Source organism: Onychomys torridus, chromosome 3 (genome assembly GCF_903995425.1).
Source record: "Onychomys torridus chromosome 3, mOncTor1.1, whole genome shotgun sequence".
Lineage (NCBI taxonomy): Eukaryota > Metazoa > Chordata > Mammalia > Rodentia > Cricetidae > Onychomys > Onychomys torridus.
This window is the reverse complement of record NC_050445.1, coordinates 112,478,324-112,495,352: the sequence shown is the minus strand read 5'-3', so window position 1 is coordinate 112,495,352 and position 17,029 is coordinate 112,478,324. Positions and strand designations below refer to the sequence as shown.

The following is a 17,029-nucleotide window of genomic DNA, read 5'->3' as shown; positions in this document are numbered from 1 at the left end:
TGAAGGCTGCTCACTTCAGCCCTTCCAGCTGCATCACCTAGGTGAAGTGCTCAGAGGAGCTGCCCATTGTAGAAGGACACAAACAGCAGAACTCATGTACGGTCATTGGTTGTATTTTGGAGTTCATTATGCAAAGGATAAAGATGCATCCTTCACATGCAAGGATGAAGATGGAGCTTAAAGATTTTAACACCTTAAAATAAGTGATTAAATGCACTCGTTGAGGTGAAAGTAGTTCTGAGAAAGCCGGTTAGCACCATTTGGCTTTGGTGAAGTCAATAAAACAAGAATTTGTGAAGCAGAAGATAAACTATGAAGTGGGAAGCAAGGGACCTAGGACAATTAATAAAGTATGGAACAATGAAGACATAGTTGAAGGCACCCAAGAAGTAATGTGGAGCTGAAGCATGAATCTTAAAAGTTCTTATTAATAAAATCAAACCTGAGGCCAATTATTGGGGTGAATGCTGGAAGATCAGAGCAGAACAAGCCACAGCTACCTCACCTTGCCAGTTCCTCAGCTGATCCTGTTTCCTCAGACTGGAAGCCTCTGAGTCCTTATCCAAATGGATCTCAGCTGAACTGTTGTTTGAAAGCCTGAATGCTTAACCAGCCAAAAGCTTCTAGTTTCTGGTCTTCACACTTTATATATCTTTCTCTTTCTGATGTCACTCCCTGGGATTAAATGCTTGCTTCCTGGGATTAAAGGCATTAGTCACCAAACTTGGTTGTATCCTTGAACAGATGGATTTCTGCCTCTGGAATGCTAGGATTAAAGGCATGTGCTACCACTGCCTATCCTCATGTTTAATATTGTGGCTGTTCTGTCTCTGACCCCAGATAAGTTTATTAGGGTGCACAGTATTTCAGGGAACACAATACCACCACATGGAGCAGAACTGGCCATGCAGAAAGTGAAGTTGCAAAGGCATGCTTGAGGAGGCATGACTGAGGAGGAAATAAATGTCATCAGATGAAAGCAATGAGGGGAGATGATAACAAGTGACAGGCATCGACATCCAGAGCCAGATATTTCTCATTGCTGAAGTACATTCTGGAAAAACAGTTTGAAGACTTAGAGGAAGACGATGTTCTGACTTAAGGAAAGCCTGAAAATACAGGTCGGATAGGTCCCTCAACTAAGAATCAAATTTAGTCACTTATTGGAAGAGACTAATATGTAGACATTTTCTGGTTAGAAATTAATTTTCAAGACAAAAGAAGAAAGAAAAGAAGACACAGGCTACCCACAGGGGCTCTTGACACTAAACGCAAAGAATTGTGATTGCTAAACTTCATCTCTTATAATGGATACAATTATTTTTTGGTGTCATTTGAAAGTGAACAAAACATGAAAATATTTTTCAGATATATGTAGATTGTTCTAGAAAGGGGGGTTGTTTTTGTTCTGTTTTGTTTTATTTTCAAGAAACATTTAAACTGTAATGTTGTTACATTTTAAAAAAAGATGCTATATGTGGGGGTGTGTGCCTGTGATTGCAGCTCTCAGAAGGCTGTGCCAGGAGGATTGAGAATTCAAGGCTGGTCTGGGCTGGACAGCTAGACCTAACTATTGAGCTAAATAATAAATGAATAGCCATGACCGTGAAAGCTTTTAAAGGAAACGAGTCTCACAGATATGTTCAATGCTGAGTTGATAACCGCATCAACTAACAAGAGAAGTCTATCATGAGAAAGAAAATGTGAGTTTTTTGGGGAAAAGCTGACACCACATCTAACGATTAAAAATACTTGGAAATAATGACCACCTTGCTGAAAAGTGCCCAAAGTAGGGTCAGTTCATCTAAAAAGACAGTTTGAGAAACTTTCCCAAGAACGTAAGTAGAAAGCATTCCCAGACTAAAATTGTGAGAAAGGAGTTTAGAATACTAATGGTGGTGAAGTATTGTGTGTGTGTGTGTGTGTGTGTGTGTGTGTGTGTGTGTGAGAGAGAGAGAGAGAGAGAGAGAGAGAGAGAGAGAGAGAGAGAGAGAGAGAGAACATGTATATCTGACATTAATTCCTAGGAAGAGTACATATTTATGAATAGTACAACAAATAACTAAATAAACATAATAGAGAACAATTTTCCTGAGAGAGAGATTGGTTTCTTCTGTCTATTACTCACCAAGCACTCTGCCAAATTAATTTTTAAATGGTCCTCAGATCACTTGAACTTAGACAAATTCTTAAGGCATATAAATAAATAGAAAAAGTCTACAACTTATGAAAAGAGAAGACAACAGATTTCCCTACTCCTCCAAAAAAGTAACACTTTTTTGACATGTTTTTTGTACTCTACAACATCAGTTGCTCTAAAAATCTCAGTAATTATAGCTCTCGAGTGAATGTAGTTTTTAAATTCCTCAGCTAGCCTTCTCAGACATGTAGTTTTCAAAATATATGCTATGCATGGGTCCCTATAGAAAAGATTACTTGAAGAAATTGGTATCAAAATGAAAATATATTTTTTCATATTTAAAATAAGATGTAAAAAAGACATAATCCAAGTAACAGAAGTATATAACAGCCCTAACAATGTTACCACTGAGATTATGAAGCAAAATGCAAGACTTGGTTGATTTTCAAAGGAGAAAATACACATTTTTATATAAAATTACCAAAATTCCTCTTACCGCATTTACATAAGCTAAGAAGTGTTGTTGGCTTCTTGTTCCCATCCTCCGCCATCTGCTTGGATCAGAGAGAGCTAGAACACCCTACATTTTGATGATAATTACCCCATGCTATAGGTTGTTTTCCCCCCAAGACCCTTTCAAGTGAGATGCTCTACCTTTCATACATGCATTTCCTCAAGGGAGACCAGGCGAGTGGGGTCCTTTGGTTTTGGACACATTGGCTCATATGAAGTTTGTCATGTCCTCAAGGACTAAGAGATTTCTGTGCTGAACTCTCACAGATGACACAGGTGAGGATGGGTATCTTTTCAGTTTGTTTAGGAAGCTGGCATCTACTGAAGATAGTGTGATCAGGGACAACACTTCCTACCAATTTTGAATAAAAACCTTGAATCCTAAATTTAAAATATCAATGAGATAACAGTGTAGTCTAACAATAGGATCCTGAACCCTGATGAAATCACAGGTTGCACAGTGCATTGACTTTTACAGAATGTGCCAAGATGGCTCCCGCTTGTGTGAAGATGGAAACCATGGCATCTTCTTATCTGAATCTGAAAGACGTCTCTGAATACTTACACATTCTGAAGACAGGATATGAATAATAATTAATGAGGTTGACTTAATAAATGTATTCTAAACCCTATACCCCACAGAGAATACACTTTCCTTTCAAATGCCCATGAAATATTTATTAGGTCACAGAAATTGCCTCATGGATCCCAAGGCACAAGTTTTCCCATCCACATTCTCAGCAACAAAGAACAGGAAATGAGCAGCAAAGCACCTCAGAACTACTTCAGCTACTCCTCCTGATATTTATGTTTTTTATATTTTTATATCATAATGTCGTGAGGAAGACAAGACAATAAGTAAAAAAAAAAAAAAAAAAAAAAACAGCAAAGAAGAGAAAGATCCAGAATGGAAGAAAATGACTATCTAGAATAGAGGTTGGCAAATTATGGCCCAGTCCCTGTTTTTCTAAATAAAATTTTGTTGTAGCACAATCACATTTGTTAGGACTCAATGGTTACTTTTATGCTAAAAAAATAAAAAGATAAAAAAATAAGTTGTTGACATGGAGACCATATGTCACCCCCTAGAGGGCCTAAAATAGTTACTGTCTGGCTCTTCACAGAAGAGGTTAACTGACCCCTTGAACTAAGAAACATTTGAAACCCAGTAGGAATGCACAAAGAATATCATAACTGAGGTGGCTTTCTGGGTGTTTGCCTGTGTCGTTGGGACCCATGCCCTCGGGGAGAGGGGCTGGCATTTGACCACATGCTCTGTCTGCTATTACCATCTTGAAATTCTTAATAACTTTCCCACAAGGGCCCTGAGTTTTCGTTCTGCACTAGTCCTAACTGCTAACAAAGGAAATCAAAGGAACAATAAGTATTTCTGAGTTCTGGGGTTTATTGCTAAATATATAAAACTGCAATGAAATCTTTGGTACTCCCATGTCCCACTGTCTGCCTGACATAGTTCTGTGAGGTGGGTGCCCGGTAAGGGGTGGGGCACTTGCCCCCTTTAGGCCCGATATGACCCCTCCTTCTTAGCATCTGCTCTCCTTTATTTGGAGGTTCTCAAGGAGCAAGGGGGAGGCTCCATCAAACTGCCTCTCTCAGGTGCCCATTTCTTAAGCAAGTGGTGCAGAGAGGACCACTTTCTGTACAATTGCCAGGAAGAACTGCACTGCGGAAATTCACAACTTCTTCTCTGTTATGTGTAAAAGACACTGTACAAAAGTGCTCGACTTATCAGTGATATAAAAATAAAAAGGAATGGAACCAGCTGGTGTGCAAATCGAAGACAACCTACTACTGTCTGATGCTTCTGGGGCATAGAGAAGAAGCAGATGTGACAGATGGTGTGGGCAATGTTATTTAAGGAAATGAAAATGTGGTCATAAGAGAAGAGAGCAGGATCCTTGGCCTTAGTATTCATGCCTGGAAGCAGTTTGCTGCGGGGTGGGCAGTGCCCATGTCTGACTGTGAGGGAGATGTATGGTAGCATTACCTATGTCTGACTATAGGAATAAGATGTACGGTGGGCAGTGCCCATGTTTGACTGTGGGGGGAGATGTATGGTGGGCAGTGCCCGTGTCTGGCTGTTGGGGGAGGTGAGCCTCATGACGATCTACCTTTTGCTTATCTTCCACACTGCGTTTCTGGCAGTGAACAAGTTGCTTTTATGATGCTGTATTTTAAAATACTGTCTTGTGGACCCTCTGTGTATGCCACTTCCCCCCAAGTGACAAGGGTCCATCCCTTTTTAGCCTTCTAGGGAATGCATTGCAGCTCTCATGGAATCATCTCTGAACCTGGAGAGCATGAGAAATGGATCCAAGGCTGTGAAGTTCAGCCAATGAAGCACCTTTTAACACAATTTAATACTTTCTGTCTTAACAAGAATGCGACTTTTGTGTTGAATTTGTGCCCAAACTACCAGTAGTTCATATAAAAAACAGTGTGTAAGCTTTTTTTGGTTGTGTGCATGTGTGTGTACATTCATGTGTTGGTGCGTGTGATGTGGTATGCTCATGTGTGTCAGAGTGTGTGTGCATACATGTGTGAGTGTGTGTACATGCACTTAGTGTAGCTAGTTTTCCTATGTCCTACCTGGCCTGTGGTCAGGAAACATCTCTCTCACCCGTCAGCCCCACAGCTGCTCAGACGCAAGTAAATACATAGAGGCTTATATTATTTTTAAACTATGGCCATGGCAGGCTTCTTGTTATCTAGTTTTTATATCTTAAATTAACCCATTTTTATAAATCTATACTTTGCCACATGGCTTACTGGTACCTTTACATCTTGCTTCTTTTGGTGGTTGCTGACAGTCCCTCCTCTCCTGTCTCTCCAGTTAGAATGCCCTGCCTAACCTTATTCTGCCTCACCATTGGCCAAACAGCTTTATTTATCAACCAATCAGAGCAACTCATTTTTCACAGCATACAGAATGATATCACCCATCATTTCCCCTTTTCTTTCTATTTAAAAGGAAGGTTTTAACTTTAATATAGCAAAATTATGTACACCAAAACAGTTATCAAGCAAAAATTATGGTTATAATATCTAGTCTATTTGTATTTGGCAAAATTAAAGAAGATATCACATCTATCCTATATTTGTGAGTCTAAGGTTTCATATCTACCTTATCTCTTATCATAACCAAGGTAAAACCATAATTATATCTAGTCTTCAACTACATCAAAGACCCCAAAAGGGTATATTATCTAAGTAAACAGGAAGAGCATTGTAAGCAAATTCCCAAAACAAAAAAAAAAATCTAGAATGACAGAGACAGCTGTCTGCCTGAACAGTTATCCAAAGTTCCTCTGCAACGTTGGAACATCCATATTCAGCCCATAGGCCTAAAGTATCTTAGTCACTTTTCTCTGTGTCTTGTAGAATGTCTGGCAGTTTTTTTCTGTGAAGCAGGAACCTGAAAGACCATTTTGCCTTGTAAAGTTCAGTGGTCACCTTCCTATGGATCTTGTATGTCCAGTTTATACAACATTTTATCAAACAGTCCAAGCAAGAACAGTTTCTTGCCCAAATGGCTAACTTTTGTCATGAAGAAGATAAACTCCATATGGAGTGTCTTTGATGCCCATCTTCCTCTCTGAAGTAAATTGGTGCTGCCAGGAGCAGACATATTTCAATGTCCAGGAAAGTCTAAGTTTTTAAAACATTTTAAGTGTCATATTTTGCTGATCTTTGAAGTGTTTGAAGATTATCTACCTAATTGAATTATATCTATGTATACCTAGAAAACTTAACATGACTATAAGTTTGACTATCATAGAAGACTAATTATTAATCTGTATTTTAAAATTATCCATTATAATTTAAATGCATTACATAAACATAATACCTTAAACAAGAGTAGAAATATATGTACAACATAACAAAATTAACTTTAAATTTGTATCAATAAACTAAAATCTATACCAATGTAAAACATTTTAAGCAAGTTGCTCTTTAAAAGTAGGTTCAACAATCCACCCTTTTATCCTATCCTATCTATATCTTATATTTCCATATCTTATCCCCCTTTCTTCTTTTAGAAAGATATTCACTATGGAAAATAACAATTTGTAACCAACAACCTAAACAAAGACAAACATCCATAATCCATTTTTTTTTGGTGGGGGGGAATGTGGGTATAGTTTTCTAGGCTACTTCCTGCTGAGTTGAGGCACTGTTAATCTTATAGGGACACAAAGAAAATTTTAGGATTATGGTCAAGTCCTGACTGGAGTAGTCTGTAAGGCTGTATTTTTTGAGTCAGTTTCCTTGAAGTTGATTTTGGATGTTGGATGATCTGAGCCATGGTGTCACTGGAGACCTTTCAGGGGGTCTTGGCTGGTCAAACCATATTCGCCTGGAAGCAATCCATAGGTTCTCATCTTCTGTAGAAACAAAAGCAGAACCTCTTTTCCAAAGCAACATATCCTTAGACATAGATTTTGAAATCAAGATATCTTTAAAATATTACATATTTGATTTAACTCAGCAGTTTTTAAAATCAAATGTCTCTCTGCAGTTAAAAATCCCAAAGACAACATAATCCAGATTCTCTGTGTAATGTCCATCTTTATGTGGTTTACTTTGTTTGTTTCCAAGACAGGGTTTCTCTGAGTAGTTTTGGAGCCTGTCCTGGATCTTGCTCTGTAGACCAGGCTGGCCTCAAACTCACAGAGATCTACCTGGCTCTGCCTCCCTTTATTGTCTTTTTAAAGACTTTATTTTTTTAAACTATTTCTTTATATAACTGTTTATGTTTCTTTTCCTCTCTCTTCCAAGCCTACATACATTTTTGCATACACCGTAAACCATTTAGAGGTTTATTTAGTCTGAATCTGACTTATTGTGACTCTATTGCTTTAAACTGTAGAATGACTAGGACTGAAATGGCAGCTTTGGCTGCTGGCTCCGCCCACCTCAGCTTCCCAACATGGAGGAACTATGTTTACAGCCAGGTCTGGGAACCATGATCATTTGGGACTCTGGGAAGCAGTGGGCCTATGCTTCCATCCAGCAGCATATAGTCCAGAAACCTTTTTTTTTTTTTTTTAAGTAGCAAAAGCTATGTCCATCATGTACCATGTTGCATGGCTTGCAGAAACCTCTGTGTAACTCATTGGGAATCCACCATGCTGTAGCTCTAACCTACATGCCATGAACCCACCACAGCCAAGGGACACATCATTGTACCAAGGCCCACTATGAGCAACATGAGCTAAGAAGGTGCTCTTAGCTACATTTATAATCTCTTCTTAAGCTCTCTCAGGTTTTAGGTGGAAACTCCTGTGCCACGTTGGGTGCCATTTGTAGTCAGAAGTCTTCCTGTGTCCTGCCTGGCCTGTGGTCAGGACAAATATCCCTCACCCACTGGTCCTGCAGATGCTCGGACCTAAATAAACACACACAGGCTAATATTATTTTAAACTATGGCCATGACCATAGTTCTTATATCTTAAATTAAGCCATTTCTATAACTCTGTACTCTGCCACATGGTTCGTGGCTTACCAATATCCTTACATCTTGCTTCTTCTGGCGGTGGCTAGCAGCGTCTCCCCTGCTCTGTCTTCTTCCTTCCTCTCTCCTCTTTAGAATGTTCTGACTAACCTTATTCTGCCTCACCATTGGCCAAACAGCTTTATTTATCAACCAATCAGAGCAACACATTTTCACAGCATACAGAATGACATCACCCATCACTTTAGTGTGTGTGTTGTGTGTGTATGTATTTGTATGTTGTGTGTACATGTATTTGTGAGGAGTGTGTGAGTGTGTGTCATGTGTGTATGTGGTCTGTGTGAGTGTGTGGTTTATGTGTGTGGTCTGTGTGAGTGTGTGGTGTGTCTCTGTGTGGTGTCTGTTAGTGTGTGGTGTGTGTATGCATGCATGTGTAAGTGTTATGTATGTGAGTGTGCTTATGTGTGCATGCATATGTGAGTATGTGTGTGATGTGAGTGTTCACGTGTGATGTGTGTATATGTGTGTGTGCCTATGAATGTGCATGTGTGTGTATGTTGGAAAAGCAGAGTGGAGGAAAAGGAAGTACCTCTCTAGTTAAGATGTCTTCTCAATCATGATCCGCAGAAAAATCCTCATATCCTGACACAGTGCCTGTATGGTACTTATTGTTGACCATGAGTTCCCTACAGCACTGCTTTCGGTTGCTTTCAACAGCACACTCTGGTTTTTTAATCTATTTTGTTTCATTTCTTTGAGGGAAAAAAAAAACGGTAGGCAGTATCCCAATAGCTGATTTCCCAACACCCTAACTGCATTCAGCAGTGTTAGCGTCACTGTTTTCAAAGCCAGCTGGACTGAGGGGAAGTCACGTGGCAGTAGGGAGAAGTTGAGCATCATGGCTGGTAGAGGCTTCACACCACCAGATGGAGCAGGTTGGGCGTCCCGAGGACAAAGGACAAAGGCAGGTGCTCAGTGGCGTGGTTTGGATCTGAACTGGTGTCTGCAGACTTTGGAGTAGAAGTGAGATTCAGCAAGGTCCAGGAGGGAGACTTGGCTGTGGCCTCAGAAAACAGCTGATAAAGCCTGGGCCACAATGGGCTCCAGTGTCCTAGGGTTTAAAAAGAGGAGAAAGAAGAGGGTGGAGAGATGTTGGGAGAGAGTACACAGTGGCAAGTGGGCTTTGGCACTAATTTTGGGTCCACCCAATATCCCTGAAGCTACTGAACATATCCATACCCACCCAGGACTGTCTGGGGACCCAAGAGGGTCACTGGCATCAATGACTCAAGCCAGATGGGGCTAAGAATGGATGAAGCCTGACCATCTTGTAATCTCTATCTCAGCTACTTTGCCCTTCCAGAGTAGGAGGTCACTGGTGATGGATCCAGCCACATGCTTGCCTGCTTTTTTCATTATACTCTGGTTGCTTGTATAGCAAATGTGTTTTCTAAGACATTTAACTGCAAGGGGGTTAGACACACTCTGAAACAGAAAAGAATGCAGTTGTTCAGAAAACAAGTGGATAAAATTTGGGACTCTGCTTTTGCCCCTACCCTCTGCATATTAAGCCTTGGAAGTGACTGGACTGTCACCGAGGGCAGTGCCAGGTTGTTCTATACAGAATCCCTCAAGGAGTGATATCAAATATTTCTTGACTTCTGATCATATTTCAAATGCTGGAGACAAACTAGAAACAAAAATAAGTAAGGAGCCTTGGAACTGCCCTCAGCAGTGATCACTCAGAGACTTAGAGAGGACACCAGGGGCTCTCCCTCCCTGAGAAACCCACCCCAGTAGATACCAGAAGAGGGCACTGATCTTAGCTCTGATTGGATCCCAAGTGTACCAAGTCAATCTTCAAACAGAGAATGCTGTAATTCTGACTCTAAGCAAAATTCCTGGGCTGTTATTTTAATTCCAAATTTTGATGAAATTTGTACTTGTAGAATAAAAAGACATAAAATACCCAGAAGAGACCCTTCACTAGTCCCAATACCACTCAAGCCCACCAAGTCTGGAGGAAAAGCATCTTTGGTACTGTTTACATTTGGATTTAGGAGGAAGTTTTTGTTTCTACCTTGTAGCATGGGTAGCAATAACTAGGTTAGTCCAGCTCAGTTGGGGTTTAGGTATTAACTCCTATACAGACAAATGTGACCTAAGAGATCATATAAGATTAACAACACCCAGTTGGGTGGAGAAAAGCCAAACTTGAATACATGCTGCCATTTTCCCAGCAAACACCTGCCTTCTCCTTGTTGGGATCAGGAATCTGCTTCTGAGCTCAGAGTGAGAGTGGCCATGTCTGACCTACTAGGGGTCAGTTATGTTGGGAGTAGCCAGCCTCTGTCACAGTTTCAAACTGGAAAGTCGGTCAAAAGGCTAAGGGCAGATGTACAGCAGGCAGCCTGTAAGGTCAAAGAATCTGCATTTTCCACTACTGGAGAGGCAGGAGTCCATGTGGTCATCACCCCACCCCCATCCCACCTCCCTCCCACTCCTGGGTCCTCTTGGGTATTTTCCAGAAGAATGCTAAGCTCTGAGCACTTGGGTGGGTGGTGAGGTAGGGAGGCTGTGGCACCAGGCAGGCCAACCTCCTGAATGGGAGTTTGGGTTGTTAGATGTGAAACCCGGTTGTTACACAATGCGTTGAAGGGCTTCTCTCTCTGAAGCCTGAATCTCTGCTCTCACCTTTGCCAAGTTCCTCACAGAGGTTTATTGTTAAGGTGACACACTGAAAAGACTTCTTGGGGTTCATGGTTTAGTGGTCATTCCTGTCAGGAGGCTTGAGAACTAGTGGAGAAACTGTTTTGTCTAGTAGACCAGTTCAGTGGGAGGGGGATAGAAGAGGGTAGTTGGTGTAAAAAATGAACAAAAATACATTATGTGTGTGTGTGTGTGTGTGTGTGTGTGTGTGTATGAAATTTTCAAATAATTAAGGAACTAAATTTAAAAAAAAAAAAGGCCTAGGACAGTACCCACCAAAACCAAGAAAAAGAAAGGGAAAGAAAACCCTCCACTTCATAGCATAGGGTTGGTACACAGCTCAAGGACGAGACCAGCATCCCAAGGTCCCTTTTAAAGTCCTGTCCTCAGTGATGAAGCCTGTTGACAGGATCCATTCCTCCCACAGTGCCTAGCTGAGCACAGCTTTTAACACCTAACTGTGGGGACATCCCAGTCCCTAAGAATAGTGGTACCCCTTTTTTCTGCTTTTGTGTCTTGTGTACAGTATTCACCTATGTCCTTTGGGAGACCTTGTTACCGGTATGAGGTCTTTAAGTTCAGATCTGTGGTGTACTGTATCACTTACATTTAAGTGGGACAAACTGATCGTTTCTGAGTGCAAGGAAATGAAACAGAAAAACAAATTCTCTTTAAAGAGATGGAACACACCAACTGAAATGAGAATTCTTAGTTAAGGGAACTGGCTGCTCTTGTAGAGGACCAGGGCTCAGTTCCCAGCACCCACATGATGGCTCACAATTCCAGCTCCAGGGGATCTGCTGCCCTCTTCTGGCTTCCATAGGTATAGCATACATATGGTGAACTTACATACATGCAGGCAAACACTTACACACATAAAATAAAAACAAATAATTCCTTTTTAAAAAGAATATTCTGTAATGAGTGGGCTGGAGAGATGGCTCAGCTCAGGGGTTAAAGGTGCTCAACATTCTTCTAGAGGACAATGGGTCAGCTCCCAGCACCCACTTCAGTGAACTCACCACCTCCTGTAAGTTCAGCTCAGCTCCAGGGGATCTGATGCTCTCTCTTGGTCTGAGATTGCCTTGCATGCACATGTATACAACACACACACACACACACACACACACACACACACACACACACGTGTATGTGGACAAATATGTACACACATGTCTGCACACACATGTACCCACATGATACACAGGAATGAATAAATATGTGTAATCAGACACCGATGGAAAATGTTTGCAATACAAAGTGTCAGAACAGAAAGCAAACTGCAGCCTCATCTATCAGAAGGGCGGGCAGGCCTGGGCTCTGCTGGGCAGATCCGTGTGTGAAAGGGAAAGGCATAACAGATTTGAGTAGACAAGGACTAAGATAGTCCCACTGTGAGAAGCCTACGCACAAGCACTGTGGGGGAAACAGGCCGAATCCAGAATGTGATGGGAATAAGATCATAAAACAATATCAGATTCAGGAGATTAAAAAAATTTTTTTCCAAGTCTAAAATCCCACAATTGCATATTTTCAGAGAACTGATTTCTCTCTCTTCTGTAAGCTCGTTCCCTTTTGATAGAGTGAGAGGTAGGGCCACTTTCTTCTCTTGTTCGTTAATCTGAATAACCACACTAGATTCAAGAGGTTTTCCTGCATGTCTAACTCTCAGTGCTTTCTTAAATTAAATTCCACCAACTGATCAATTATCATTTAGGAAACCTGCTGAATTCATTTCTCTAATAATTTACTTGAAAATTCTGCAGATATCTGTATTTATAAATCTAAAGCTTAGTGTATCATTTGTCTAGCCAATGTCGTAGTTAGGGTTTCTATTGTTGTGAAGAGACACCGTGACCACGGCCACTCTTGTAGAAGAAAACATCTAATGGGGCTGGCTTACAGTTCAGAGGGTCAGTCATTATTGTCTTGGCAGGAAGCATGGCAGCACACAGGCAGACATGGTGCTGGAGAAGGAGCTGAGAGTTCTACATCTGGATCCAAAGGCATCAGGAAGAGAGAGCGACACTGGGTCTGGCTTGAGCATCTGAAACCTCAAAGCCCGCCCCCAGTGACACACTTCCTCCAACAAGGCCACAGCTCCTAATGGGGCCACTTTCATTTAAACTACCACAGTCAGTTTGCTGATTTTATTAGACAGAGTTGGAATAGAGTCTCTTACAGGAGCGCATAAATAGCAGTGCCATCGAGATCTGGAGCCAGCTTGTGATCTGACCCCTGGGTTTTTTGTTTGTCTGCTTACTTCCTTGTAAGAATTTGGAGTGGGGGGTGGGGTGGCAAGGGGAAATGGAATTGGAGGAATTCTTCAAAAATCTGAAAACAACCTTATAGATAATTTCCAAATTTACACCAATTTCAGGTAATGAATGAACCCAGTTAAAGGGCTGGATCTGCATAGAATAGTAGACTGAGAAAACGGCACAAAGCGCTAACAGCATGTCGCTCTGTCCGCAGGTCAGGAAGCGTGCTGCACCACTGGAATGAAATCTACTACTTCGTGGAGCAGCTGGCTCATAGATTCATCAGGTGAGTGTCACTCCATATTTACATCTTTCGTGGCTGATGGCAAGTGCAGCCCACTTACTGTTCCAGTAGCTCCCAGACATTGTGGGAGTGCACACTGAGTGGACTTGTGGGTAAGGAGTCACAAAGTGCTAGGTGACCAGCTCATGTCAGTTTACTTACAACCCTTCTGGTTTTAATAGGAACACACCACAGCCCCAAGCAAGTCATGACTGGTCCCATGACCCCTGCATCCTCTCTCTGTGGGCTTGACCTCGTCTTCCCAGACAGGTTTGAGCACAGTCACTATGAACTGTGGAGATGCTACTTAAGGACACCCACTACTAAAGGAGGGGACATCACCCTCTGTAGGCTCACACAGCTTTCAAGGATGTGACTGCATCACATTGTCAAGGTCTTTGGTGCAGCTGATGTGACCATCGTGAACGATGATGTGATGATGGTGGTAGATGGTCTCCATGGAGACCGAAGTGAGTGAGCACAAAACTCTTCAGTCCATTTCTACAGCACAGGATCCTCTGAGGTCAGGGTGATGGCGCACTCTCCTCCCATACCTGGTTACCAAGCAACATGCTCTTACCTCCCTAACAGGAAAGGAAGGGGGGCAGGTGGCCTTGACTCTGCAGCAGGAATCACCTAAACCCAGGTGACCTAGGAAAGTAGGTGCTGAGAGGACAGCATGGAGAAGAAGTACAGACCGGGAGAGGGACGGGGTGTGTGTGTGTGTGATGTTAAAACGCATTTAGACAATCATTGGACTTCAGATTGATAGAAGAGACTTCCCAGTCTAGCCTGAGAGCCGTTGGGGAGCCTCATGTTGAAAAGCTTTGGTGAGAAACTTCTGCCTCTTGGGTCACTTCCGTTTAAAGTGATTTTTGTTATGGAGCCAAGCATCCTCTCCTGCACTCTCACCCAGTGACCCTTTCAAGTGACGTAAAGCACATCTACGTCCAAGTCCTTGACAGCTTCTGCTCTGTCTCCACTTGCTGTCCTCGTCTCTCCCTCTGAGCACAGGAGCCCAGCGGAAAAGGATCCAGCTGGGCTCAATGAGTTTTGAATCCAAGCTCCCCGCGCAACACTAGCAATTAGCTTAACCTTGGCTGAACCTGAGGTCCATAAAAGGAACATACAAAGAGAATGTGTGTGTGTGTGTGTGTGTGTGTGTGTGTGTGTGTGTGTGTGTGCTGATCACCCACCCAGCATCTGTGTAGAAGTGGGCCTCCAGCACTGTCTGCCAGGCACGTCAGCACTTCTATACTCTTCACGATATTTCGACTCAAAGACACAGGTGGGGCTGCTGAGCAAACACTTATCCCAGTCTCCTGCCTCCCAGACAAAGAAAGAAAACAACCACAGAGCCATCTCCTTGGCTTACCCTTAGACCTCAAGGTGCTTTCCTATGGCCTTCTTCCTCTGGATTTTTTCCTTTGGACTCTGTCACACTTCTTGTCTCTGTGACAAACCCCTTGGAGAACAACCTAGGAAGGAAGTTACTCGGGCTCACAGCTGCAGAGGTCTCGTGCTGTGCTACCCCCACTGTCCCCAGACTACGGTGACATGGTGATACATTGTGTATCACATAAAGCTTGCCTGAGGGAACACCACCTTTAATCCCAGCACTTGAGATCTCATGCCTTTGCTGCCAGTATTTGGGAAGCACACAGGCCCTTAAATTTAGCACTAGGAAGGAAGTGAAATGATTGAGTGGAGAAAGGCATATAAGGCGTGAGAAGACAGGAGCAAGAGCCTTTCACCTGAAGACTCAGAAGTTTTCATGGAGATAAGATCTCACCTTCCACTCAGCTTGAGGATTCGGTAGTGGTGAGTTTTTCTAGTGGCTTGTTCCTTTGTCTCTCCGATCTTTCAGCATTTACCCCAATATCTGGCTCCAGATTTTTATTGTAAGGCCAATTAGGATTCATACAACATGGTGAGGTAGAGCTTCCTGGCCCAAGCATGTGGTGTAGCAACAGTGCTTGCCTTATCATGGACAGGAAGCAGAGACAGCATCAGGCAAGGACCTAATATAACTTCAAGGAAACACCCCCAGTTACCCTCTTCCTCTACCTAGGTTCCACCTTCCACAGTTTCCTTATCTCTCAACAGACTGTCCAAATATTGAATCTATCACTGGATTAAGCCATGAATGAAGGTAGGGTCTCATGATCCAATCTAATCACTTCTCTGAAGCCCCACCTCAGAACTTTGCTTGCATCAGCTTCAAAACATAAGCTTTTCAGGAAGATGCTTCATATCCAGACCATAGCAGACCCCTCGTGTGCAGGGGCCAAAGCTGTCACTGAGTTTTGTTCCTGCAACAGCCCAAGGGCTGTTGGCAGTGCCAGGTACACTCTTGAATAAGTGGAGGAAAAAATAGTCAACAAATGGTGCTGGGAAAACTGGATAGCTACGCCTTGAAGAATGAAACTAGATCCATATCTCTCACCCTGAATTAAAAATAAACTCCAAATGGATCAGGGACCTCAAGTGAAGACTTGAAACTCTGAAACCACTACAAGATACGGGCATGGGCAAGGACTTTCTGCACAAGATTCTAATTACTCGGGAGATAAGACAGATAATTAACCAACGGGGCCTTATGAAATTTAAAAGCTTTTGAACAGCAAAGGAAGCTCTCAATCAAGAGTAATCATAGAATCAGGTAAAGCCTTTGCCAGCTACAGGTCTGAAGGAGGAGTAACATCCAAAGCCTAGAAATAACTCAAAAATTAATCATCAAGAAAAAGAGTTCTCAAAAAAAAAAAAATGACTTCAGGGAAATACAAATCAAAACTACTTTGAAACTCCATCTCCTTCTAGTTGGAGTGGCCATTACCAAGAAAACAAATGCTGGTGAGGATGTGTGGAAGGGAGAATCCTTATATGCCATTGTGGGGTGTAAACTGATGCAGCTAGTGTGGATATCAGTGGAGGTTTCTCAAAAAGCTGAACCGATGATTTTATTTTTTCCTTAAATAGAATACTGTGGGATAGAGGGAACCCATGCAACAATGGTGGTTGATACTAGCATAAATAAGTCACTGCTGACTGGAGAGGATCCTTCTGAGTTGAAACCCTTTCATCTCCCTTTATTCTGATTCCCACAGTTCGTACTCTTCATCGGTTTTTTGAACTCCAGACCTACATTTCTTATCTATCACTCTCAGAAAATAGCCCCATTTCCCGGTCACTGACAGCCTTGAGGGAAGCAGGCAGATGTTCCTTCAGCTCCTAAGAGTTGCATGCATGTCCTTCTGCCATCCACAAGGGCCAGCTGCCCCCTTTAAGGCCACTCTCCCACTTTGCCCATCCCATGCCGTTGACTCTGGTCTCTTGGGTGTCTTTGTTCTTCCTCTAACTTCTGCTTTCTTGCTGACTTGTTCATCCCTGTCCAATCTCCACCCTGCTAAAATAGTCACAGCCAAAACCCCAATCAAAGATATGTCAGGCACATAGAAATAATGGGAGGTTCATCCTAGGAGTAGCCAAAGCTTTTGTAGCAGGTAAATGACAAGGCCTGATTTCTATTTCATGATAAATAGTCTGGGGAGCAACATGGAGAATGCAGCAGAGTCAGGGATGCTAGGAGATAGCAGTGATGCTCAGGCGATTGTGGCTCAGGCCCAAAGCTGAGCAATGAAAAGAGG

General features: G+C 42.4%; 1 protein-coding gene across 1 annotated transcript in view; it reads left to right on the top strand.

The window, feature by feature from the left end:
- Positions 1-17,029, top strand: part of Antxr1 (ANTXR cell adhesion molecule 1) — a 194,036-nt gene that overhangs the window by 14,571 nt on the left and 162,436 nt on the right. The window contains exon 2 of the mRNA XM_036182094.1: positions 13,314-13,385. Within this exon, the coding sequence (XP_036037987.1) occupies positions 13,314-13,385 (72 nt within the window). The remainder of the gene's footprint in view (positions 1-13,313; positions 13,386-17,029) is intronic.